The 26,081-nt window shown below is 41.3% G+C and overlaps 2 protein-coding genes across 2 annotated transcripts; one reads left to right on the plus strand and one right to left on the minus strand.

Annotated features, from left to right (window-relative positions):
* Window positions 1–357: 357 nt before the first annotated feature.
* Window positions 358–13,957, minus strand: zer1 (zyg-11 related, cell cycle regulator). The gene is made up of 16 exons (XM_030354268.1): window positions 13,827–13,957; window positions 12,693–12,873; window positions 12,428–12,578; window positions 10,747–11,201; window positions 9,106–9,279; window positions 8,219–8,333; window positions 7,485–7,631; window positions 6,620–6,793; window positions 5,796–6,011; window positions 4,870–4,911; window positions 4,658–4,777; window positions 3,974–4,089; window positions 3,322–3,510; window positions 2,432–2,529; window positions 2,106–2,208; window positions 358–1,756 (listed from the first exon to the last, which is right to left on the minus strand). Exons 2-16 carry the CDS (start codon window positions 12,857–12,859, stop codon window positions 1,669–1,671), a joined length of 2,355 nt encoding a protein of 784 aa, XP_030210128.1. The 5' UTR covers window positions 12,860–12,873; window positions 13,827–13,957; the 3' UTR covers window positions 358–1,668.
* Window positions 13,958–15,502: 1,545 nt separating this feature from the next.
* On the plus strand, window positions 15,503–25,577 carry tbc1d13 (TBC1 domain family, member 13). Its single transcript, XM_030354179.1, has 12 exons — window positions 15,503–15,626; window positions 19,000–19,073; window positions 19,179–19,219; window positions 19,481–19,542; window positions 19,792–19,891; window positions 20,179–20,261; window positions 20,639–20,798; window positions 20,971–21,181; window positions 21,313–21,476; window positions 21,948–22,108; window positions 22,208–22,265; window positions 22,961–25,577. Exons 1-12 carry the CDS (start codon window positions 15,601–15,603, stop codon window positions 23,024–23,026), a joined length of 1,206 nt encoding a protein of 401 aa, XP_030210039.1. The 5' UTR covers window positions 15,503–15,600; the 3' UTR covers window positions 23,027–25,577.
* Window positions 25,578–26,081: the final 504 nt, after the last annotated feature.

A 26,081-nucleotide genomic window follows, 5' to 3' on the forward strand; every position in this document is an offset into this window, starting at 1 on the left:
CTAACTATTGAAACCATAAATAAGTGAACCATCCATATAAATACTAGAGCCAAACTTAGTGCGTTTGTAAGAGCAGGACAGTCATGTATGTGCTTTCAGAATTATTCTAAACATACATTTAAAATATGGAATCCAAATTCAGCTCATACATACAATGACTATATATATATATATATATATATATATATATATATAGGCGGCAACTGTACCATCTGCATGCGTGACTGTGGGCTTTTCCTTTGTGGTTTAAGGGTCCTTAATTTATGAAAAATAAGCATGTGTGAGTTTGTGTATAGTTGACATGCATGTGTAAAATTGACCATGCAACTGTAAACGTAATTCAAGGAGACCGTCAAGGATAATGAAGGAACTTCGGTTTGGGTATTTATTTTAGATACGTTTCAAACGAATTTTCTCACTGTTGAGATGGCAACGATCAAAGATTTCAGGTGTTGTACTAGCTTTCCAGGGCTCTGCAGTATTGCTGCCAGTAACAACAACAAAATAACATAGGTACAATGTTAGCAAATATAAGCTAGGTTCACCCTTATAGAGAACTAGTCGTATAAAAGATCCGTGTTGACCATCTAAGATGACTAGATTACACTTATTTATTTTATTCCTTAGTGTCAATAAAATCTAAATAAATTTAAATACAGTCATGAAAATCAAGAGTTGACAGTTATATTATAAACCATACACACATGGAAAAAAAAAAGGGTGGGACAGTACATGAAATATTTACATATATCACAAAGAACGCCATTATTTCAACTCTTATCACAATAATAATAAAAGGCGGGGCGTGTTCGCCCCCTTGCAATCACACCCGCCCTCCCTCCATCCATCCAATCCACACCCAACAGCACCCTGCCAAATAACGGCTTATTCTCTTCAATCGAATGCAGTGGTGGGCTCCACGTTCCTACAGATGAAGAGGAGACAGGTTGGGGGGGCTTCTCCGTGAGTGTGACGTTGCTGCTGATGGGGCCGCGATAATGATGGGGCTGCAGACTACGGGGTCATGAGCCCTCCTACACAGCTGATAGGGATGGGGTTGGGGGGGGGGGGGGGGGGAGGATCCGCTTCTGTTGCCATGGACTCGAACGCCATGCCATGTCAAGTAAGCGCCTCTTTTTGACTTTCTCTCTCCTCCATCTCACACACACGCTCACACACACACACACACACCCCCCAAGATAGCTCCACTTTAAAGATACCCATGGGCAGCTCTGTCACACACACACACACACACACACACACACACACACACACACACACACACACACACACACACACACACACACACACACACACACACACACACACACACACACACACACACACACACAGCTCCAGATTGCACCCGGTTGAAGATCCAAATGAGCAGCTCTCCCTCCTTCTTACACACAGAAACACGCAACACAAACTGCTCCCAGTTGAAGATATACGTACATGTGCAGCAAAAATAAGCACACCCACTCACAAATACACACCATGCACATCTTAAATCCATAATAGTCAAATCATGGTGCGTGTCCATCCAAATAGCGTTGTGATTCAGGTGTCCACAGAATGTTTCTGCTCTACAGAGAAAAATGCACACGGCTGTTGGCCCCAGTGAAGGGGTCCTATGTTGGTTTAGCTTGAAATGCGATGGGGGCTCCCTTAGGCCTGCTGTGCGTTCGCTACCTCCTGACCCTGGTTGATCTCCATTGGCTCCTCCTTGAAGTTTTCACATTGCTCCATTACTTTTCTGCAACACAAACAAAGAGAAAAATGCAACGGGTGAAATATGTCCTTTGACACGAATGGAAGTATTTCAACCAATGTGCTTAGCCACGGAGAGAACCATCTGGGTTTCAATCATGTGATCTGATGCTCCAGATTTCAAGCCACCATCTGGGTGGTTTGTGCCCAAAATGAATAATAAGACTACCACAGACCCAGATTAGATTGTATTATTCAAGATTTTTAGTGTAGAACAATTAAAGGGGGGTTTAATAACGGTGAAAAGGTACCATTATGGCTTACAACTTGGAATGTGATCAACATCATGTGAAAGGTTTCTATATTTGCATTGGTTTATTTCGTTTTTTGTTTACCTTGCCATGTCCTTTGTGTCGTCATGGGAGCTATCCAGTTCAAGAACCTGCTCCAAAAGAGCTATTCCTCCCTCTTTTATCAGCAGGGGGCAGTATTTACTCGCTGGAGAGAGAAATACAATTTTAAAAACAAACAACGGTAGTCTATATCATCTCAAAATAAAGTTGAATACAGTTCTCGCCAAACATTCATTCAGTCATTGCATTAGAAATATTGAAAAGTTCTGTTCACGTTATGGCCCGAGTATATAGAGATAAACAATGTAATATATTTGAAATTGAAAAGGGTTGTAATAGATGCGTGATGAAGGGTCTAGGGTACTCACGATAAACAGATATTAGGTTGAAGAGGGCCCAGGTAGCCCAGTGCTGGCTAACTGGAGCGATACCCTGAGGTAAGAGTCGCAGGATGGGCTCAAAAGACCTGAGCAACACATAGCAGATAGAAGGCATTGATTGAACAGTAAGTGGGTGCAACGCATGGCCGGATTTTAAACCTTATCTACATGAAATGGTCCTAAAAATGCCTGCATTGCAGAGTACCTGACACAGAATCATGAACTCTGACCCGTTGCTTGTGTAATGAAAAAGAACTTCAAACCAAACCCCTCTATTTATATATATATTTATGAGACTTCTAGTTAAAATTGTTATCGGATGCTCGAGTTGAAACTCGGCTCAGCGTTAATTTTCCACAAGCTAATCAGTGTTTTGTAGGGGTGACCTCAAAAAGGCTAACGGAAACTGTGTGATTCGCAAGAAACAACAAAACAACAACACTGACGCCCATAGTGATCGGTTGAGGTGGAAACAGCCCCGCCCAGTCTGTGTAATGTCAAACTGAATTATGAGGTGAAACGACCCAAAAATGATGATCAAGGTAGCACCGTGCTTCATTTTAATTTTACTGCATTTATAGAGTGCTTTATAAAGTGCTTTACAACATTGCCTCACATTCACCCATTCATGCACACATTCACACAACGACGGCGTAGTCAACCATGCATGGCGACAGCCAGCTCGTCGGGAGCAGTTAGGGTTAGGTGCCTTGCTCAGGGACACCTCGACACTCTGCTAGGACGAGACGGGGATCGAACTAGCCACCTTGCGGTTACTAGCCAACCCGCTCTACCTCTTGAGCTAATGCAACCCCGTGCTACCTGGGAGAAAAAGGAAAACGACCAATCGGCTTAGCTTCCTCCGCGCGACCTCTGACCTGTAGTTGATGTTGCGGCGGGAGGTGACGTCCCAGCTGCGGATGGCGTCCAGCATCTTTTTCATGACCGTGTCCCGCAGTGGCTCCTCCATGCCCCACACGTCGGGCCCGTCGAACATGATGTGGGACAGGACCCCGCAGGCGTTGTAGGACACCTCGATCCCGTCCGCCTCACTGTCCAGCAGCTTACTGTGGAGGGCGGAGGTGTTGGTGGGATGGGTTCATAGCCTCTTTAAATACCATTCATAATTTAAAAAGGGAGAGTACACTTTTTCTTTTTTTTACTGAAACTTCCACACGACAATAAGCTTCTACCACTGGACCGTGGAATCCTAGCGACGTGTGGCATCATGCTCATAATGCAAATCATCAACGTCCATCCCTTTATGAAGATAAATTGGTCTATTGTATATAAAGGCTCACCCATGAACCCATATCATGAGCGCATATAAAACAAATACAGTTTGATATCGCTCCAAGGAGATTATTCCCAGGAATACTTATAATGTGTGCATATAATCTTGCTCACCTTCCGTTCCTTTCAATAACAGAATATCGTTAAGTACCATCATATCAGGACTTTTTTTGATGTTAAATCCCAGTACTTTCTTAAAGGGTCTGTAAAAGGGTCCTGTAATGGGCCCTTCAGTACCTGAACACGAGGATGAACTGTGGGGTGAGCAGCTGTGGCCTCAGGGCTCGGACCTCCGCGACATTACCCAGAAGCCCCAGCATGTTACGATGGAGTTCCTGCTTGTCTGGGAACTCCTGGAAGGATGAGCAATGAGTTATGTCTGTTTATTATCCATTATGTTTTGAAACAAAAATACATGAATGAATTCCTCAATAGTTCTCACTGAACGTCAATGACTGTGACTACGAGACAGTCAAGCTAGACATGAACGGTCAGCATTTCAGCAACTTGATTCAGAACCATTTGATCAGGGCCGCAGTAAACTAGCTATGATGCAACAGAAAACGAAACCATCGGCACGAATTGCCCACCGTTGACGAGCCTGCGTTTTGACCAGCCATGAGGGTCACCGTTGTAATTTAGGGGATTGCAAAATGCCCCACGGAAGTAGAAGTAAACAGTCTATTTTCAAGCTGTACAATATGGCACCCCCACTGATTTGGTCATGGCTCACACTTCAGGTCGAAGAAAACATGTTATGTTTTGGCTCCAGCTAGGAACTACCTTTTAGGTTCAAAACCAATTACGGTAATATGTTCTTTAAATCAGAATGTAACCCGTTACATGTCGATGGAAAAAGGGGTATTAGTAAACAAGTCAAACAAAGGCAGAAAAGCATGGAGGAAATGAAAAGACGCTTACTTCTAGACATTCCAGGAAGAGACTCATGCCCCGGCAGTTCAGGAACATCTGGCAGTTGTCGGGCGTCTCGTCTGTGATGTTCCACAGCGCGCTCCAGGAGAACTCCATCACCTGGTCACACTGAGACAAACAAAGCCATGGGACTCAACACACTGGTCACGAGTCCTGGGGCTTACAGGAGTAGTTAGGCCGGCGAGGAGGTCACCACTCACCATTCTGCTCTGCAGCTTCTTCTGGATCAGGTTCAACATCGTCTGAGAGGAAGTACATACGCAAGATGTCAATGAATCATGGAGAGTAACAATACATGTGAGAGAGTCATGTGTCACCAGTTATTTTGATTCAATTTCAAAATGAACCAAAGAAAATTCTATCCCTTTAACTTGTGGTTGTGTTGCTTGGCAGAAAGAATCTAAAGAAACATTATGAACTGAGTTTAATCAGTTGGCTGCCTAATATCTTAACTCATAATGCATCATAGAAGAGTACCAAACCCTAGATCAAAAAGCCGAAGACTCAAACCTGATCCTAATATAAAACCCTAACCCTATTACCAAAATTCAGACAACAGAACCTTAGTACCAAACACTAGAACAAACTAGAAAATGCATTTCCTGGAGAGAATACGGTGAGTGCTGTAGTACAAAGTGAGGTTGAAATGAAGGGATTTTAACAAAAGTTCAAAAGTCTAAATGGAGTAAACAATGTAAACATGCACACCATTTAAGAAAATGTAAATGGTTGGAAACAAATAAAGTGACAGCTGAATGAAAAACGCAAAGCATTGCTAAAAATGTCAAATGAATTGAACTGAAGAATCTGAAATGTCAAATGAATTGCCTTGCACTGCTGGTGTGTGTGTGTGTGTGTGTGTGTGTGTGTGTGTGTGTGTGTGTGTGTGTGTGTGTGTGTGTGTGTGTGTGTGTGTGTGTGTGTGTGTGTGTGTGTGTGTGTGTGTGTGTGTTTTTTGTGCTAGCATGTAACTTCCCCTTCAAAGGTTTGGTCAACCGTGCACCTAATCGAACCGCAAGTGCATACCCCAAAACATGTCTTGCTTTGTACATCTGGTCTTTGACCTATTGTGGCTGCTATAAAACACAACATACAATTTGTACACTCTCATAAATGAAAACAGCACCTTGACGAAGCCCATCTTGCCCACAGCCTCCTTGTGGTGGTTGTCCACCTGGCAGACCAGCGCGTTGCAGAGGTGCACGGCGATCCTCTGGATGGACTCCTCCTGGCGGGCCGGCTCCAGGATCTTCAGCAGCAGCTGGTTCACCCGGCTGTACTGGAACTCCAGCTCCTCAGGGATGCTGAAGTTGCACAGCGTCAGGCAGCAGTTCCTCTGCACCTGTGGGGGGGGGGAGGACGGACCTTACTGTACACGCCAACGCTATGGATCGTGTGTGGGTCAAAACCAGTCAAAGAATGAGGGATTTACTAGAGATAATGACCTCGAGGTCGTTTTTTAACGTTTATACCGTACGGGGTTTGACCATTTTTCCTAAAATAGATTTGCATAGGCAATTTTCCTAAATTTTTCTTTGGACAATATCAGCTTGTGTTATGCACACGTCAAGTGCACTTGTCTATTGACAAATACGGTTGATTCTAAGACTAGTTAGTACATTCTGCGGCGGCGGTTTGAAATGCCCGTCTGGCACGATGCATAAAGGGCTGATTATAGTTCCACACCAAGCAACGCCAGGATCACGCAGACGCTCCGACGCAGCCGTGAACCTGTTTTGGTTCTGCGTCGAGGTTTTAGTGAGCGGACCAATCACAGCCCTTGCTGCTGCGTCGCCTCGACGCAAGGTTACACGTTTTTGTGAGGCGCCCGTCAGGCCATTGCGGTGGACGCAAGGAGGGTCCGCAAGGACGTTGCGTCGCCGTGGAACCACAATCGGCCCCCTAAGAGGAGTGTCTCATCTGGGGGGGTCTCTGGGGTGGAGCACTTACGGTGACCTCCTGGTACTGCTCCATGCCGTTCAGCACCACCTGGATGACCTGCCGCCGCAGACGCACGCTCTGATCGTTGCGGTAGTCCGTGTTGGTCAGGTAGAAGAGCGCCGCGCTGCCCGTCACCTGGATGCTCTTGTCGTACTTGTGGCACTTGAGCGCGGCGATCACCAGCTGGCCATGGAGAGGAACGCACAGAGGGGAATGCGTGTAAGACGCGAGTACGATTTGAGTAGTAGGAGGAGAGAGATAGAGCAGAGAGAAAAGGGAGGCGGGCAAGATTTTGTACACTAAACAGCCACAAATAACAGGAGTCCCTGCCTGGCTCCCACGTGTTTCTCTGGCATTGAAAGGTGTTGCATTTCACGCACCTGTGAGGAACCGATCAGAAGACGCCGTAAACCGTTCAGAGGCAAGTGCCGTCAACTTGAAATACAGATTAATTACTGATGGATGGCTATGCTACTTTTAACAAATGACACTCCAACGATAGCTCTGTAATCTAACCTACAGCATCTTTCAAGTGTAAATGAACCACCTGTTTGGATCAAACTCGAAAACTAGGACTTAAAATGGAGGTGGGGAAGGGGAGGTGTTGTCCCCATGGTTACGACCCACGGCTACTTTGTAATGCTTTTTTTTTAAGCTAGTATGTGAGTCTAATTCGTGTTATATGACCCGGGGCTCCATAGACCAGGGGGGTGGTGTTGAAGAAGTTGGTTGTGTTGTTGTTGGTGGTGGTGGTGGCGGCAGCGGTGGTGTTGAAGGTTGTGGTGGTGATGTTGAAGGAGGTGGTGGTGGTGTTGTTGTTGTTGTTGTTGTTGGTGGTGGTGGTGGTGGTGCTGGGTGGAGGTTCTGGGTGTACCTGCAGGGCTCGGAGCAGCTGACTGCAGTGCTGTATCCTGGCGATGTCAAACAGCTGGTTGATGGCGCGGTGGGCCAGCTCGGGCCGGAACTCCGTGTACGCCTCGATGGCGTTCAGGACCTGGTCCTCGTTCTTCGACCCGGTCACCTGACGGACAACACACACACCAGATCTGATCCCTGGGTAACGTGAACATAACCTATACATTATACGCCTACTGTACTTTCGATAACTAGTACACGAGGTACACTACACTAGGAAGTGTTACGCAAATAAAGAAGCTGATACATTACTTTACTGCTAGATACATCATCACTTGTTGATTTCACACTTCATATATAACTTCTCAATGAATTAAGCTCTATTGTGTTGATCGATGTAGGGCTAAGAAATAATGATCAAATAAAGATTGAGGCAACACTTTGTTGGCCTCTTATACCATATTTTCCCTTCTCTCTACAGATAAGATACACGTTCATATTAAAAGGCTATCTAGTACAGTATCTAATCTTGGATTTATATTGACTCTTGGAAGATGGCCTCAAGATTATTTGAAATAAATTTCATTCAATTAAATTCACGCACGCACGCACGCACGCACTCGCCATTAACATACAATCAATTGTAGTTAAGCGATGATGTGTTACAGAAAGCCAAAGGTCTGTTCACACTGATGGCTGTCGGGTATTGGATAACACCTAAACAACTAGTTTCTGCCCACCCATAACCTTTACCTTATATGCGGGGATATGTGTCACGTTACATAGCGTGGTGTCGTATAAACCCAGAAACTGTAGAGGTCTCTTCAGCTCTTGGAAGGGATAGATGCTGCTTTTGCAGGGCTCCGTGCTGTAAGGATGAATGGAAACACGTTCATGTCAATTAAATAAGCATGGCATTGTAAACGATGATATTAGCCTCTGTATTTCTTCCTAATTTTGAACGAATCAACTGAATGGCAATTAAAACATTGCTTTGAACTATGGTTACTTGTACTAGGCACTACTTCAAGTGTAATTCCAGGGAAAATGTAACCCAGGGTCTTTGTTTTGGCATGTAAACCCATCAAATAAGCCCTCTCGCTAGCGTAGCGGGAGGGCTACCATAAATAATATTATATTATCTATTATATTATTTACGGTAGCCGGTAATCGACTTGTGTGGACTTCCTGGAGACATGGACCTACCGGTAAGGCACAGACTTGGATAGCTGTCTTCTTTTAAATACTCCCGCTACGCTTACTAAGTTGTGGATGCTTCTTTTTACGTGTAGGAACGCTAATCATTCTACTCCAGAGGTTTGGTGCTATTTTAGTTATATTAGTGGTTAAAAAATGCTGATTTTGTGGCGTTCGCTGTGCCCCTCAAAAACATTGAAGCCAAACATTGCGCCGGGCAAACTCTATACTCGATACAGATACATTTTTCAATGAAAAATTTATCTGGAGGGCTTATTTGATAGGTTTACATGCCAAAACAAAGAACCTCGGTTACATTTTTGCCAGAATTACACTTCAAAAGAGCCTTTTTAAAGATACCAAAAGCATAAACCTACACTTTCTTTTGTTTACCTAATAAATGACACAACCTATGAATGTAGGGCGTGGTTGCCGGGGGTTACCTGGCCCGCCCCATAGCGTCTTTGACGTGGGGGACGGTGCAGTTGTCCAGCATGACGTGGCCCGAGATGTCCAGGGACACCAGGTTGACCAGCCGCTGGGCGATGGCCGTGAGAATCTTCCTGGTCATCTTGAACTTGGACGTGCGCCTGCTCTCTCTGGAAACGTCCAGATGCCTGGGGGACACATTGAGAAGATGCTGTCGGGTCAATATCAGGAAATACACACACACACACACACACACACACACACACACACACACACACACACACACACACACACACACACACACACACACACACACACACACACACACACACACACACACACACACACATATATATATTAGGGCTGTCAGTTAAACACGTTATTAACGGCGTTAACGCAAACCAATTTTAACGGCGTTAATTTCTTTATCGCGCTATTAACACAATTTATTTATTAATTTTTTTTTTTTCATCGTCCTGTTTTGATCAGTATATGCCAATGTTGTTATCAATAAAAAAACATTTGCACAAGGCAAGCCGATACCCTGCTCCATGTCGATAAGAGCATTAAAATGAGAAAAATTAATGGGACAAAGAAATCATGGGATATTTAGCATAGAAAAAAAATTGCCTGAGAGTTAACTATGACATTAATGTGATTAATCGCAATTAAATATTTTAATCGCTTGACAGCACTAATATTTATAAATATATAGCGTTCTGTTTTTTAGGGGAATACTTAAGTTGTGAATGGTGATTCGAAATGTCATTAGCAACATTACGCTGAATAACTACTGATGTGTATATCCTTAGTGCACTTCCCCCAAAAACATAAAACATTTAACAGTGCATTATGCCGACTTTAGGAATAACATAATTTAGCTTGATGCTAATGAACATTAGGGCCAGGAAAAATATGAATATTATTGATACTAATGTCCCCTGCTCAACATAGGTCTCACAAAGGCTAATTGCCACATTATTATGTTTGACCTTTTACATTTCGTTGTAATGTTTGACCTCTTTCTTCTCATTGTAATTCTTTATTTACTTAGTATTATGCAGATTCAAAGTCTACTTTCAAACGCCTGTGTTCAGTGCAACAACAACCGTTGCCTGTATAAATACTGGATGATCAATGTAATAACTGCACTCCCTTATGAATTACAACAACACAGTGGATCTACTGCCAATCATCCACTCAGCCCCTAAGATCACATAGATCAGTGTCACAAACACCTCGGTAGAGTGCTTTGTGTGAGCCTCGTGGTTGTTAAGTATTCTCTATCGTTGTTGGCAGAGAAAGTGTTCTTAAATCAGCTAACCAGAATCTGAATCTGATTGACCATGCAGACCCCACATTATGGTTCTCCATTCCTTATCATGGAGTATCCCCTCATCAGACACAGAAACAGCAGTCAATGTATTTCAGGATTTGGTTAAGTGGCATTTTCAACCTCGTTTCTCATGCGAGACATGGCAAAACAAAGATTAGGTTACGGTATATTTACGTTGATCCGGGGATTGACAGCGCAACCACCCTCTCTCTCAGTACGGCGTATCGCTCACAAATAAAATCCAACGATGCATGAACAAAGAGAACGACCCCCGACCTCCTGTGGCCGGTTACTGCAGCGGTGGGGGGGGGTGTCTTACCTCAGCTTGCCCAGCTCCAGCAGGGTCCCGATCAGCTCCTCCGACATGTCCACGTTGTAGAGCACCAGCGACGCCATGCGCTCCTTCCACTGCGTCAGGAAGGCGGCCCGGGCCAGCTGCACGCCCGAGAGGTCCAGCGAGGTGAGCGCCGTCAGCGTCTTCAGCAGCGGCTCCACGTCGATCTCGTCCGGCAGGCCGCCCAGGTTGAGCAGGCGCAGGCGGCCGAAGCCCTCGAAGTTAAAGTCCTTCTCCAGCGCCTGCCGCGACACGGGGTTGGCCAGGTCGTCCTCCTCGTTGTCCTCGCCGCACGCCAGCGGGGCGCCGCCCTTGCGGTAGAAGATGTTGCTGCAGCCGAACAGGCACAGGGACACCAGGGTGTCCTTGAAGCAGCCCAGCGTCTTGAGGCTGCGGGCCGACACGTTGCTGCAGTAGGTCAGGTGGAGCTTGATCAGGTCCTGATGGGAGGGGGGGGGGGGGGTTAGATCATTCCTTATGAATAGGCTCTTCAGATAATACACTTTTAATTTTTTTTAATTATTATTATTATCATATCTTTAGCTTTAAACATTCTGTGTGTATCCTTGGGATATACACAATGTCTTAAAATGTTATTTTATACACACATTAAGCTCCAGTTTTATTCTAGTTAAGGGAAAGTAAGTTTAGTTTCATGTTCAGTTCATTTGTGCTGTCTTGGTGTTTTCACGTTTTTTTTAATATAGAACTTTGGCTTTTTTTTTTGGAAGAGTCGGTCAATACGGCACTAAGAGTGAGATTAACACTTTTCAGCGCCAAAAACATGTTGCTCATTGTCATTTCAAATCAATGAAATAATGTTGTATCGAGTAGTGTTTAATTTCTAATGTAAAATAGGAGGGTCCATAATATTCTACAAACATTTTGCAATTCACAAATGTGACCTACAGGAAATAACAGCGAGATGAGCCTTTTGTGTGCCTTGACCACAAAGCAATTAATACGGTTTATATTTTCTGTGGTTGCCAGGCCACAAGATCTGAAGCCATCTAGTGGCCAAACCAAATTAATGCCATAATTCTACTGAACTCAAAAGTTTGCTTTACGTTTTGTTTGCTTGAACTATGGCGTTTTATGGTCCCTTGCATTTGGTGTGGACACCACTATTGGCCGTTAGATATAAATCATGAGCTGTTGTTTTATTATTAGCTTTTGTTCTTTTCTCTTGCTTTTTTATGAATATTTACATTTATCAACAAATGAACAAATTATCTCAATCTAATGCTAAAAAAACAATAATAACCCTTCCTCTGCAGAGAATTATTGGCCGCCGAGTTAAGATCTTGAGGGCTCACAAACTCTTTTGCTAACTACTTGTTTGTCCAACTCCACGATTGTCCTAGTTATTAATCGTTCATAATTCTTTCTAAGTAATAAATAATACTGCTAAATTCAATTTTTTGCAACAAAGGTTATATTCATAAAGGAGACCAGAATTAAACTGCGACTGTATTAATGTATTTGGATTAAAATACCATTTATATGAGGTAAATAAGCAGAGGTAGTGGTCACTTGGTACATATTCCCAATCAACCTATTACCGTTCATTTGACCCATCATCAGCTCATATACAAATATAATAAGAAGTCTAATATTGAATAGGAAATGTTTGTTTGTAGATCAATATTCTTGGGTGTCACCTTACCTGTTTTCTAATGGCTTCCAAGTCTCTGTCGCGTACAAAATCCTCTCTGAGCTGTACTCTTGTGAGTCTTGTGCTTCTGGGGTCTGAAAATAACTGGAAAAAACTTTCCTGTGGCTCAAAGTTACTGTCTGTGTGAACCAAGTCCATATACCTGTTGATAAAAAAAAAAGTCACAAAATGAAACTTTTGTATTAAAACACTTCTTGGCCATTTCTGGCAAAAAACTATTTCACACATTATATATCTGGCAAATTCCTATACTTACGTGTTGACCAGCTTATCACAGATTTCACTAGGAAGAAAGATGTCTGAGCGCAGACAAAGCTTATTTCTGTATCCTTGGTAACACATGGTCTTCCTAAGGTTCCTCAGGCAGAAGACTGTTGCTAAAGCCATGAGGCTGTCCGGGTCGTCTCCTGTTTTTGCTGCCATATTAGCTTCTCCCTCTGGTACAGATCAAAGACAGGGTAGCAAAGAAGAACGTAGGAGTTATAAACTACAGACATTCACATTGCAGGCACTAGGGCACAATCATTTATTTGTACTGCCAAATGACTCATGAACGAGTTGTACATGCATCTATCAAAATAACGAAGTCATATTTGATTAACACATTTGGCAATCAGGATGATAAAGTTATAAGCCTCACCACTTCAATGTATAACAGCAAAACCGCTGCAACAATATTCATACTACCTTCTGTAATTACGGAACTGCTTTAATAATTTATAATCCCTACTATAATAAATGTGAAAATTATAAAATGGTTATGGCTTTTCGGCACAATCTTTATCTAGTTTAGCATACCATTTAAAAGTGAATACAATTAGACTGTTATGCCCTCTCAAAACTGCTTTTGCTTAAATTAATAATACATATTATTTTTGCATTACACTCTTCTTACATTCACATCAATGGATTCTGCCATAATGGTTGATAACTGTTAATGAACTTGTCTGATATAATAATTGTACAGTATACCTGCTGTACCTGTCCTGTGCTTCAATAGCTCGCTAGCTAAAACATCAAGAGAGTGAACATACAGGCAGACTATTAAGTGAGCTAGCTAGCTGGTTAGCTAGAATGCAGAATAAAAGCGCATATTATCATTATTAGCGTTAGATACCAACGACTCTTGTAAGCCTTCTTAGCCAAAACAATCTTAATCAATATCACCTATCGCTGTTTGAAGTTAAACCACGACGTGCCGATACGATGTCATCTGTATCATATATGTACTAGCTTTCGGCTAACGTTGACTTTTGCTACTATAAGCGTCGCCTGCTACTTGGTAAGCTAGCGACCGATAGACTTGTGAGCTTAGTATAAATGTTCTGGGAGACGAGAGCATGATCGGTCAACTCTTCATTGTTTCAGAATTAACCAGTAAGCACTCTACCTTAGCTTTCGCCAAGGCTGGATACCTTGTTGAGTGCTGTTAGATATATTTTCATCAGTCTCCACTCATCTGATTTTCGTTTTCGTCCCGATGTCAACAAACAGACTCCTCCTCTTCCACCTCTTCCATCACCTCACCCGCCCCCCTCCTGCTCTACCTTTTCCTACTTTCTATTTCCGTCACTTGTTTATGGTTGAAAATAATAACATAAGTATCGAATGCACATCTGGCGTGCGAGTCGCTTAGGATACGGTTAGGTTATGCTGCACGGTAGGCCCTGTGTTTTTCTTGTGCCAAGTAACCTTGCGTGACCCTATCGTATGGACCCTACATATGGATATAACTATTATAGTTGGCAGAGCTGTCATTTAGCCGACCTGTCTGCGTTTCCATCAATATGGCTGTTCATCCCTAAAGTTAAATGCATCATTTATATCCACGTTCCATAAAAGTAACTTCCTCACTTTGGTTTGAGAAGGCCTGCTATTATCATTATCGAGTCATTGAGGAACAAAACATTGCCTTGCAATGCTACATCAGTACGCAATGAAATGGATTACTTGTTCAAACGATGAAAAAAACAAAAACATTTTAAAGTCCTACATCAATAGGCCTACATCTTAGCAACTTAATTTCCCTACAAATAGGAAGACATTCATTTATTTCAAATAAAGTGATCATATTTATTTTCTCCAAACGTACAAACAGATTATGGTAACAGACTGCTATATTAAAAATAATTGTTTGACTCAGCACCACAGCAATAATCATTAGGGACAATTCAATTGCAGGCCTGTAAGAGCAAGAAAGGTGAGGGAAGACAATGGCTTTAGAGAGTTGTAAATAGCTTCTGGTAAATAGTCAATATAGTCTATGCAAAGCATGTCTTTACAAGTCTAGTTCAAAATGTATCTAGACCATGGATCACATTATTTACTTCACCTCTCCAACACAATTTGAAGACATTGTTTCCATGTAACTTCCATGAAGAGCAGCGGATAGCTTCATCCCATGACAAGGTTTCCTTTTATATAATTAGTCTTAGGCCCTTTGATGAGTAAAGGCACAGATATGCTACAGAGTGTCTTTAAAGATGTCTATACAATGCCATGTATTTCTCAAATGGGGGTGCGCATTCGCAGTTGACTTTGCATGATTGCTACTTGGAAATGTCTGCAATGTATTGTTTTAAGTTGTTTTTATTTTGCTTATAAAATATGTTTAAAAATAATTCCTCCTTAATAAAAAGAAGTGTGGTAAAAAAATACCAAAATGGGAACAGTGATGCACTATGTTCCTTACCATCCATAGTACCATCCATTTAATAGGCCTATATACTCCAAATAACATGCAAATACATTGTATATTAGTTGTACTTTATTCCGACCACAAAATATGTTTTGCTGTGAAAGGGATACTTGGCTGAAAAAATATCCTATAAGGAATTGCAAACAAATAGTTTGAGAACCACTACTACAACTTACATAGAGCATTTGGGCAATGTAATAATACACAATCAAATCGTAACCTATCTCTAATACAGGTTAAACTGCTTACAAAAGATTATTAACGAGGCCGTTATTTTAGCAGAGCAATGGATTATCATCATCAAATTATTTATTTGTTTACCTATTCAGCTGACCTACACAGCCCAAACTTTCTAGATGAAGACGGAAGTGATCCTAAGATTTCGGAGTCACCGCCTCGAACGATCATTCATCTCATTCATGGTAGCGACGGCTGTTAAAGGAGACCGTCACAGCTTGCCGTAGACATGTCTACTTCGAAACATCGAAACAGGTGAGACAATGATGAATATGTATTCATTAATGTAGGGTTTGATTATGATACTATAGTGTTAGTCAGAAACCACCATTCACGCTGGTTTACCAGCCACTATGTGTACTACTATATACGCTATAGTGTTGCTAACATTAGCAATAGCTCTCCCCTCAGCTTTGTTGGTACATTTGCTAGTGCTGTCACAGCTAGCAAACTGAATGTGTCATTTTTTCCAAGCATGTCATTTTTTGCATTTGCAGTCCAATAACGATACACGAAAAATGTAAATTGCACAATAAGGAGCCTTGCTTGCTGATTCTTTGCTATCTTTGTGTACGTTTAGCTAGCTATCGTGATGATAACACATCAGCTGACTGACAAATCAGCAATTCCTGAAGTTTGACACGAGACTGGCTGACGCGGCCGTTGTGTTTCTGTCTTAAGATCACAGTAAAATATGATTGCTCATTGGACTGGCCCTAGGCACATGCATGCATATACTTCATCATTGGTTGGCTAACCTTTTGTTTACTCACTACAACGAAACAGCTCGTTTTATACGACGCTGAAGTTGGCATCCGATTCGCAGCATCCGATTCAGCAGCTGGTCCACTTTAAATCGGTCCTGATTGAAAACCACTACACCTAGACTCTTCAAATCTGGACAAAATTATCACAGTGAGGCTATACATTATAATAAACATAGTTACAGATTTGTGAAACCGTTTTTCTATTTGTGGAAAATGCAATACAGGCTCATTTTAATGCTTTTTAGGGGTCCCGACTGCATCAGAACGGGTCCTGATTGAAAACCACTACACCTAGACTCTTCAAATCTGGACTCAATTATCACAGTGAGGCTATACATTATGTAAAACATAGTTTCAGATTTGTGAAACCTTTAACCTATTTGTGAAAATGCAATGCGGTCTGGACCCCTAAAAAACATTCAAATAAGCCTGTATTGCATTTTCACAAATAGGGTAAAGGTTTCACAAATCTGAAACTATGTTTTACATAATGTAGAGCCTCACTGTGATAATGTAGTCCAGATTTGAAGAGTCTAGGTGTAGTGGTTTTCAATCAGGACCGATTTGAAGATTCTAAGTGGTTTTCAAGCCGAATCGGATGCTGCGAATCGGATGCCAACTTCAGCGTTGTTAACTTTATTGGATATGTGTAACGTTGGGCTTTTAAAACCACCATGCATCTGTGATCACAATATCGCATCGCATTACATAAGGAAATGAACAAGGAATGAAATTGAAGTGGTGGCATTCTGATCAAACCGGTTTTGACATATTGAAGACATATTTGACCATGCTAATTCAGCGAAAGAAAAAACAAGGCCTCCTTATCCGTTACCTTGAAAACCCCTACTTAGCCCTACTTAGTTGGCCCATTGATTGATTGATTGATGATGACTACGCCAATTGAGGGAACACGAGTAAGCTTGTATTTCCGTCAAACTACCTCTTTGATACTTGATCGGAACGGGTCTTTATAGCCTGTGGCTACTTCTCTCACATTCACGCTGACTATATGCCTACTGGGAGTATTATACCCCCTTGTTGTCAGATAAACGTGAAATGTTTGTTGATTATATGACTAGAATTTTACCATCAAATGTATATATCTGTTGCGTCAGTAATGACAAAGTATAATGGTGTCTGTGCCATACATCTGACCTGTAGAAACAGATAAATTGTCTTGCAATGCGTCAAGCAAATTAGTCTAAGACAATGTCTTATAAATATGTCCCCATTGTATGATGTCTACTGTGCAACATGTTTTTTTTTTTTTTTTTCATTTTTGTGGCATAGTCGATTCCAATGACCACAGATGGAGTATGATGATCTGAACTAGAACAATCCCTGCTTGTTGTGTACTGGGGCTCAAGTTTCACTTGGGAGTGTTTTTCTGCCTCAATTGGTCCCAAGAAGTCTCATCAAAGCAATTATGGCAAACAAGGTCTAACCTTTGTTTTAAAGGCAGATGGCTGCTGTGACTCATTGAAAGGTAGCATTGGGGGAAGGAGATTCAAATCACAAGGTTCAAGCTACTGAAAAGTATTAAGGGTGTAGGACCCATGAGAAGGGTTTTTGTCATGGGGCCGAGAGTAACAAGGATTGCCCTTGGTGCTGGTTCAACAGAAAGAAACCCTCTTGGATTATTTGTATTTGGGAGGAAGATAATGTTTCAGAGTTTGAAGGTATTATTAATAGCATCACCAAAGCACAAACACATTTCTGTGAATGTCTTCGTTGGAAAGTATACCTGCTGCTTTAGTTAGCCAGCCTCACTCCGCCATTTTATTAGATGCACGTTGGTCCTACTGCACATTAACCTTACACAGTGAATCATGTGGTTGGAACTTAATAGATAATGCATGCAGGCAGGGTCAAGAGTGTCAGCTGTTGCTCAACTCAACATCAGAATGGTCTAAGTTGATTGCGCTATGACACACTGGGAGACGGATGGTAGAGATGGGGAAGGGACGTTTCCAGCATCTCAACCTTGTTCCAGACAGTCTGCATCTCAGGCGAAATACTAATATGCTAATATGGAGGATGAGCATGGGCACATTGTACAGAGTATGAATGAGGTTAAAATGGAAGGGAGCACATGGTGTAATTGCAAAGGAACTTCACACATCTCTATAACTTTCTATTGGCCCTCCTAAAGGGAAAACGCTCAAAATGAAGAACGTCCAGTAAAATCATTGCAGTACCTGACTAGTTTACAAGGATGATGAGGGAGTTTTTTTTTTTGGGCGAAAAGGATGTTTGGCTCCATATTGTCGGTTTTATTAAGACTTTTTATGAAGATTTAACAAGGCAACCAAGCTTGCTGTAATGATGGGTCATATTCATTGTGTGTTGTTTCTATGTTTAGGACGTTGTGTACACTTCTAAATTATTCATTGATCAATCGAAATAAATATATTTTATTGAATTATTCAACATTGAGCCCTCTCATGTGTTTTGTACCACCGCTTTCATAAAATAGTACAACTGTTTGTGTTAATTGTGTAAAGAATGAGTTTGGCTATTCTCTCTCTCTCTCTCTCTCTCTTCTCTCTCTCTCTCTCTCTCTCTCTCTCTCTCTCTCTCTCTCTCTCTCTCTCTCTCTCTCTCTCTCTCTCTCTCTCTCTCTCTCTCTCTCTCTCTCTCTCTCTCTCTCTCTCTCTCTCTCTCTCTCTCTCTCTCTCTCTCTCTCTCTCTCTCTCTCTCTCTCTCTCTCTCTCTCTCTCTCTCTCTCTCTCTCTCTCTCTCTCTCTCTCTCTCTCTCTCTCTCTGAGATGATCAGACCAGTATGTATGCTACATGTCTGATGCAGTTGATTTTAACTTTATAATTGTTATATTATATATTTAATATTTCTTTTTCAGAGTACAGGAATTCAAAGTGGCCTTGGGTGAAAAGCAGATCGACTCAAAGGCACTTCAGGAACTGTGCTTCAGTGGTAATTCGAATACCTTACTGTGATGCACATTTATATTATTCTTATGCACATTGTATGTTTTATTTAAAATTTTAATGATCTGTTTTGATTAACTTGTTCACCAAGGTATCCCTTTTGAAGGAGGCATTCGGGCAGTTTGTTGGAAAGTAAGCATTTATTTTGGTTCTTATTAATTGTTATTTTTGTTAAAGGTGGGGCCTGTATTCTGACTAGTTATGATATTTAATAGATTTGTATCTGAGGTGAATGTAATTAGGTTTAACATCCCATGATAGGTGTTTTTAAATAGAAAATTACATGGAGCAAATATGTTTACCCCATGCAAATGTTGTAATGCTTTGGGTACAAGTTAAATTGGCAAAAACAATGTTGATAAACATGTGCATCATTTGCTTGTCTTTTGGTAGATTCTTCTTAACTATCTACCTTTTGACCAGACAGTATGGGACTCTTTCCTCACAAAGCAGAGGTAATCAAAACATGTGTTGACTCGTTCAAAGGCTGTCAAAACATACTATCACAACCGCTGTTCCCTTTTCACTTACGATTGGATACACTTATTTCATTAAATAATAGATGATAATTTTAACATTATTTACTGTCAAAATGAACTGTCGGATTAAAAAATCGCTGACAGACAGAACATGGAAAATTCCAGGATTTACTTTACTTTTGTATTTCCTCAACGGTCACTTTGTGTGTTCTGATACCCTTCCAGAGAGGTGTATTCACAGTTTCTAAAGGAGATGATCATTCAGCCTGGCATTGCGAAAGCCAACCTGGGACTGAACAGGGAAGACGTGACTATGGAGGATCACGTGAGTCCACTCTTTTCTGTGTGGAACCATTGTACCTGTTCTCCTGAGCATTTCTGCATCAAGCCTTTGCCATTCTGCAGCACTACGACACTGTTATCAACCTTGTAGCACACATTAGATGCCGTTTGATGTTGAAACAACTCTTAGCGGTTACTGAAAGCTGTTAACACTACACTGCCCACATCCTCCTTCGCCTCATAATGCGCTGAAGCCACTTGTTGGCTTCCCCTGAGTAAACATACTAGCGCCACTTATGAGTAATGCAATGTTTTTGTGTTGACTTTCAGCCTCTAAATCCAAACCCAGACAGCAGGTGGAATAACTACTTCAAAGATAATGAAGTTCTGCTACAAATTGATAAAGATGTCAGGTAAGTTTGTAGTAGCTAGACTTTGGATCATTATCATACTGGATTATTGAATAGTTTCTTGCCAGTCATTACTTTCAATTCATCTGTGATGAAACTGACTGTTTGACAGCCAGGTTCTAAGTTTGTTCACGGCCAACCTGTAGGCATCTTTTGAGCAAGCATACCTCAAATCTTCCCTGCTCATTAAATCTTGTATATCTCGTTATCTTTATTATTACCTGTTGGTCGTTTTGGATAAAGTATTGTCCTAAATCTTGTGAACTTTCGTGTTCACAAGATACAAAATTCATTAACCCTCAGTATTTTCTGTGGGGAATGAGGACAAGCCTCTTCGTCCCAGAAAAGCACTTTACGTTGTTTAAAATGTGTGTCTGCAGGCGGTTGTACCCCGACATGGCCTTCTTCCAGCGCGCTACGGACTACCCCTGCCAGCTCATCTTGGACCCTCAGAATGACTATGAGACTCTGCGGCGGCGCGTGGAACAGACCACCCTCAAAGCACAGACCGTCAACCGCAACCGCAGCGGGGTCACCAACGTGAGTGGCATGTTCTGTAGGATGCGGTTACACATCGGATACCCGGTTCATACCCGGGTTGCTTAAGTACCATGTGAACACTGAAGCCTGGTTAAAACCCGGAAAACCTGTGGTGCTGGGGTTTGGTTCTCCGTGGCACGCTCCTATTCCCCATTGGGTTCTCTGTGTACAGGTGAGTTCTCCGGGCAAGTCTCTGAACCTCTATCCATCGAACGAGTACGAGGTGCTGCCCAACGGCAGTGAAGCACACTGGGAGGTGGTCGAACGCATCCTCTTCATCTACGCCAAGCTCAACCCCGGCATCGCCTACGTTCAGGGCATGAACGAGATCGTCGGGCCAATTTATTATACATTCGCCACAGACCCAAACGATGAATGGAAAGGTCGGTGGTGAAAAAACTACCGCTTTGGATAAGACCATTTCTAAAAAGAAATATGAAAAAAGGCGTAGTATTATTTTTCGTAATTCTTTTGATTTATAATGAATGTTCCTGCTGTGCTCTTAATGTTTCAGAGCATGCTGAGGCGGACACATTCTTCTGTTTCACTAACTTGATGTCGGAGAACAGGGACAACTTCATCAAGAGCCTGGATGACTCCCAGTGTGGCATCACCTTTAAGATGGAGAGCGTGTATTCCATGCTCAAAGACAAGGACATGGAACTCTATCTGAAGTTGGTAAGAAACTCTTATCCTCCACCAACACACATGCTCAACTCTCTCTATATAAAATGAAAGGAGGAAAGAGAAAGAGTTCAGTTTGTGTTCACCCTCTCTGCAATGAGAGGGGATACGGGTGGTGACTAGAATGTGGGTGAGCAGGAAATGTGAGTGGCTTTTATAGTTGCCTTGATGACGCAAGCAGCTTTCAGTGAGATGAAAACTGTATTCGTATTTTGGCTGAAGCAAGTTGGTTCTATTTTTGATACTGAGGTGGAAACCTCTGAAAATGGTTATAATGACTGTGTGTGTCACACTCTTTTTGAGTCATATATTGACTAAAATGCATCCAAAGTTGGCCTGCTGTATATGGGCGAGGATGGCTTATTCAGTCTGTTAAAAAAAATAAACGCAACCAATTAAAAGTACTGAACCATTTCATTCATAAATGTTCCACCTACAATTGTTTCTCGGCCTCCTGCCCAACAGCAGGAGCAGAACATCAAGCCCCAGTACTTCACCTTCCGTTGGCTGACCCTGCTGCTGTCCCAGGAGTTCCTCCTGCCCGACGTCATCCGCATCTGGGACTCCCTGTTCTCCGACCAGGACCGCTTCCACTTCCTCATCCTCGTCTGCTGCGCCATGCTCATGTGAGGCTCCACCGCCTCTTCGCCTGACCTGAGCAATCGATATGTTTTGCCTTTGTGGTCTCAGTCCTAATTGTGTTGGTGCTTTCTTTCCGTCCACAGACTGATCCGTGATCAGTTGCTAGCTGGAGACTTCACAATCAATATGAGGTTGCTGCAGGTAAGAATGTCTTTGAGTACTTTATGCTTCTCTTCAGTGGCGCGCGGTTACTCTGATGTGCTGATGCTCTCAGCAGTAATTCTTTGGCCTCTACTCACCTCGGGAGCTACACTGAGCATGAAGGCGTTGCGTCGCATCACGTAGTGTTTCTTTTTGACCTGTTCCCCCGGACGTGTCACAGTGTTGCATCGAGAGCCAGAGGAGTTTAAAGGAGAATACAGAATAAACAAGTAATGAGTGCTCAGCTATACATGGTTTTTCATTGTTGTCTAACATTCACAAGTGGATCGGGCATACAGTAGATGTTCAGTAATTTAACAAGCCAATGTTTTCATTGCCGAACGGCCAACCAAACTCACCTGAAGCTCCAAGGACCTCATCGTTTGTCATACGTGTTGACCTTTTTTAAATTGTCCTGACCAATGTCTGGGGTTGTACAACTCTGGATGTATTTATCTTGAAATTGAAACTATCGAGAAGATTCAAAACGCTGTTACGCTTTCGTGGCCAGTCTGGCAGGGGCTTAAGAGTTTCAAAGTGAATGTTATTTTCTGGAATAAAGATATAACCATTAGGTATTGATCGGTTCCTTTTTTGGGACCACTGATGATAAGTCTTATTCATCAACTTTGAATTGATTTTTAATCATGTATTTTACGTGATACACTCTTTGTACTTGTATTTTTTTACTCCAGGATTACCCTATCACGGATGTGCACACCATCTTGGCCAAGGCCAAAGAGCTGCAGGATCACTCGTAACACTCTTTCCCCTCAGCCCCTTAGCCCCTTCTACTTGGTAGGTGGGATGCTCGATCTTTAAAATAGTTCAGATGTTATTGTTCAAGGACTTCCTCAGTGAAGACATTGGACAGGCTTGGCAAGGCCGCTGCACTGCTTTTCTTTCCTGTTAGCCAATTCTTTGGTGTTTAACTTGCTACCTTGATGTCCAATGGAAGTGGTTCTGGGTAAAAGACGGCACACGATTGGTCGCAGGTGCATTATGGGAGAAAAAGGCTAAGAAGCACATGGGCCTCCTTCTCCTTATTTGATCCTTCCCACGGAGATTATCATCTCAAACTGATCTTCTGTACTATCTTCCCGATAGTAGTTACATTGACGTCGTAATTCCAACCTCAATTTTTCTGAGAATTTGCATAATAATCGACATTGGAGTCAAATCAACCCAAAGCTTTCTGCTTCAGATTATTTTATCAGATGGGTATTGTTCAATTCTTTGGATTGCACAGTAAAGCATGTTTGTTCTTTTTAGGTGTTTTTTGTCTTGTTTTTTTACATTTTAACTTTTATATTTCAGGAATGTTTATGCCTCATTTGTTTAATGCTGTGTACCAGTAAAGACGGTAGATGTACTGTCTTGTAAGAATTAAAAGGTGTTAGTAATGGCCTATTTATTGCTTTGTTGAATATAATCCGTTTGGTGTAACTTTAAATGGTTAAACTCGTAACCACTTTTATTTGATAGCCAATGTGTTTTTTATTCTTCAGTAATACCCATTTAGTGATAACCTCTGTAGAAGTAGGATTTAGCCATTTTTATTTTCAGACATGATAGAAATTGTGTTATTAAACATGCAAAGCATTTTATTAGAAAAGACGAGTGCCACATCCATTGTTACCCATTCTTTGGATTAAATACCACAGAACAACTATGTGACCGATAACGATGTTTGCAACGGTTCACAACAGACGCAAACAAAGCCTTTGCCCATGCAGGAAAACCTAACCAAGCAACCCGGTAAAGTTTATGACTCGAGACCAAGAGATCCTTCTTACTCCATTATGTCTGCTTCCTCGTAAACAGGGTTTGAGGCTGTGGTCTTCAATGTATTACCCCCAGTGCTCTTAAGGTGTTCCTTTCATTCAGTCACTTGGTGGAGTTCTCAACTAATTGCCTTCCAATGAGAGGAGATGGTCTTGAGTAGCCATTCATGCCAATTCATCTCAATCCTTCTGCATTTACCGCTGTAACTGGAAATCCTTGTTAATGCATTTATAAATGTATTGTTTGAAGCCAGAACCAAACTGATACGATGATGATTTGGTGCCAGAGCTTTGCCAATATTAATGAGCAAGTTACACACAAAGCCCATTGAAACATAAAACTAAATTGTTCAAAATTAGTAACAATGACAATGTTCATATAAATGCCTAATGCACAGGAAATAATAAAACGTGTGCCTCTCATCTTTAAAAGGTTACTGAACTTTGTATGGGGAAACGTGACTTGGTAGCCTTGGATTATAATGTTGCTGTAACCTTATACACATTTAGCTTTTTATTCCAGAATTTGGAGTCAAATAGCTTTACAAATATGGGGTATTTAATGTTGTGGCATATATATTGTAACTAGTTTATTAACTAACTTTATGTATATTTGTAAATTGTCACTACTCAAACTATTCATTCACTAAATGTAAGCTACAAATACATGTTGTTCTCTGATCTAAATATGAAGGTATTCTATGTTGCAATAAAATGCCATTTTAGCATCTAATGTAACTACAAGCAGGGTATAACTGGATTATAGCTCCCATACTTCCACTTGAAGTCATACATTTTTTTTATTTGTTGATGGTGTTGCAAATTTAAAGTGACAGCGTTTTGTCTGATGCCAATAGACTCAAAACGTTGTAATTTGCCTATTACTTTCTTAATAAACACTAAATTAAATGCGCAGTTGAACAACTCTTCACTTGCCCTTTCAGTTTTTCTCGGAAATAATTTCAGCCATTTAATTATCCCATCATAGAGTTGGTCCTGTAAGGACTCTAAATATAAAGTTCAAAGTCCTTTGGTTCAATAACTCTGATCAGTTCTGGCTTATTTTGGTTTAGGAATCCATCTTTATCATAGTTCCACCACAGGTGAGCGAATGTTACATTTCTCAATTACTTGAGACTGTCTTTTCTGCGCAAACGCTGAAATTATACCTACTATTTAAGTCAATCTATGTCAATCTATCTGTCCAAATAGGCCTACATCTGTTTCAAAATACAGGAGTCCTAGAATGTGGAACATTTAAATATGAATATTTGTTTTCATATGTCTTTGCAATAATTCCAAAAATGAATTTATGTGAAATAGTCATGTGCAAATGTATTATTTTTGCTATTAAGTCCTTTGTTTTTTGTTCGACACTTTTATTGTATTTTTCGTTTTTTTTAATGTAATTTGTTGTAATTTGCATGGTTACATTTTGTAAGCACAGTTTTTGTAAAGTTATTGACACTTTGCATATGTTTTTCTTACAATGTTGCAAATTCACAATAAATTAATAATGATGCATGAAGCTTGTCTTTTTATTTAGTTATTAATGGCAACAGCGAAAACACCTTGTTGATAGCTTACTTACTAGACCCTGGTTTAATTAAAATCGGTATAAATCTGGCTGAAATACATTCACTAACTACCACACATCACTTTTATGAATGTGAGATTCCTGTTAATAACATGACCAAATAAAAAACAAGCAACAAAAAAATAAATGTTGCGTAAAAAACAGTATTCAGGTGATGGAATAATGTTTTTGTGAAAGTTAAAGCTCAAGATTTGAGAAAGCCTTAGGCTACAATTGTCTCACAGATTGGCCTAGTCCAAGTTCACATTGCAAGCTCTATTCCACACATAATGCTACATTTATGGAATATTGATTATTCATAAAATAATTGATAAATGTTGCATTTTAATAATACTAATAAATATCAGAATCAGTAGGCTTGGTCGTAATTTTCGATACTTAAAAATGTCATCCATCTACAGTGGGATATTTTTCAGAATAATATATATATAAATA

Source organism: Gadus morhua, chromosome 4, assembly GCF_902167405.1.
Source record: "Gadus morhua chromosome 4, gadMor3.0, whole genome shotgun sequence".
In the NCBI taxonomy this organism is placed as follows: Eukaryota; Metazoa; Chordata; class Actinopteri; order Gadiformes; family Gadidae; genus Gadus; species Gadus morhua.

Coding starts and splice junctions, on each gene's coding strand:
- zer1 (XM_030354268.1), bottom strand. CDS start 12,859: ATGGCAGCAAAAACAGGAGACGACCCGGACAGCCTCATGGCTTTAGCA. Junction 4,912..5,795: donor GCAAGATGGGCTTCGTCAAG/GTGCTGTTTTCA, acceptor ACTTCCTCTCAG/ACGATGTTGAACCTGATCCA. Junction 2,530..3,321: donor CGCCGCAACATCAACTACAG/GTCAGAGGTCGC, acceptor TGTGTTGCTCAG/GTCTTTTGAGCCCATCCTGC.
- tbc1d13 (XM_030354179.1), top strand. CDS start 15,601: ATGTCTACTTCGAAACATCGAAACAG. Junction 19,892..20,178: donor ACGTGACTATGGAGGATCAC/GTGAGTCCACTC, acceptor GTTGACTTTCAG/CCTCTAAATCCAAACCCAGA. Junction 22,109..22,207: donor GTCTGCTGCGCCATGCTCAT/GTGAGGCTCCAC, acceptor TTCCGTCCACAG/ACTGATCCGTGATCAGTTGC.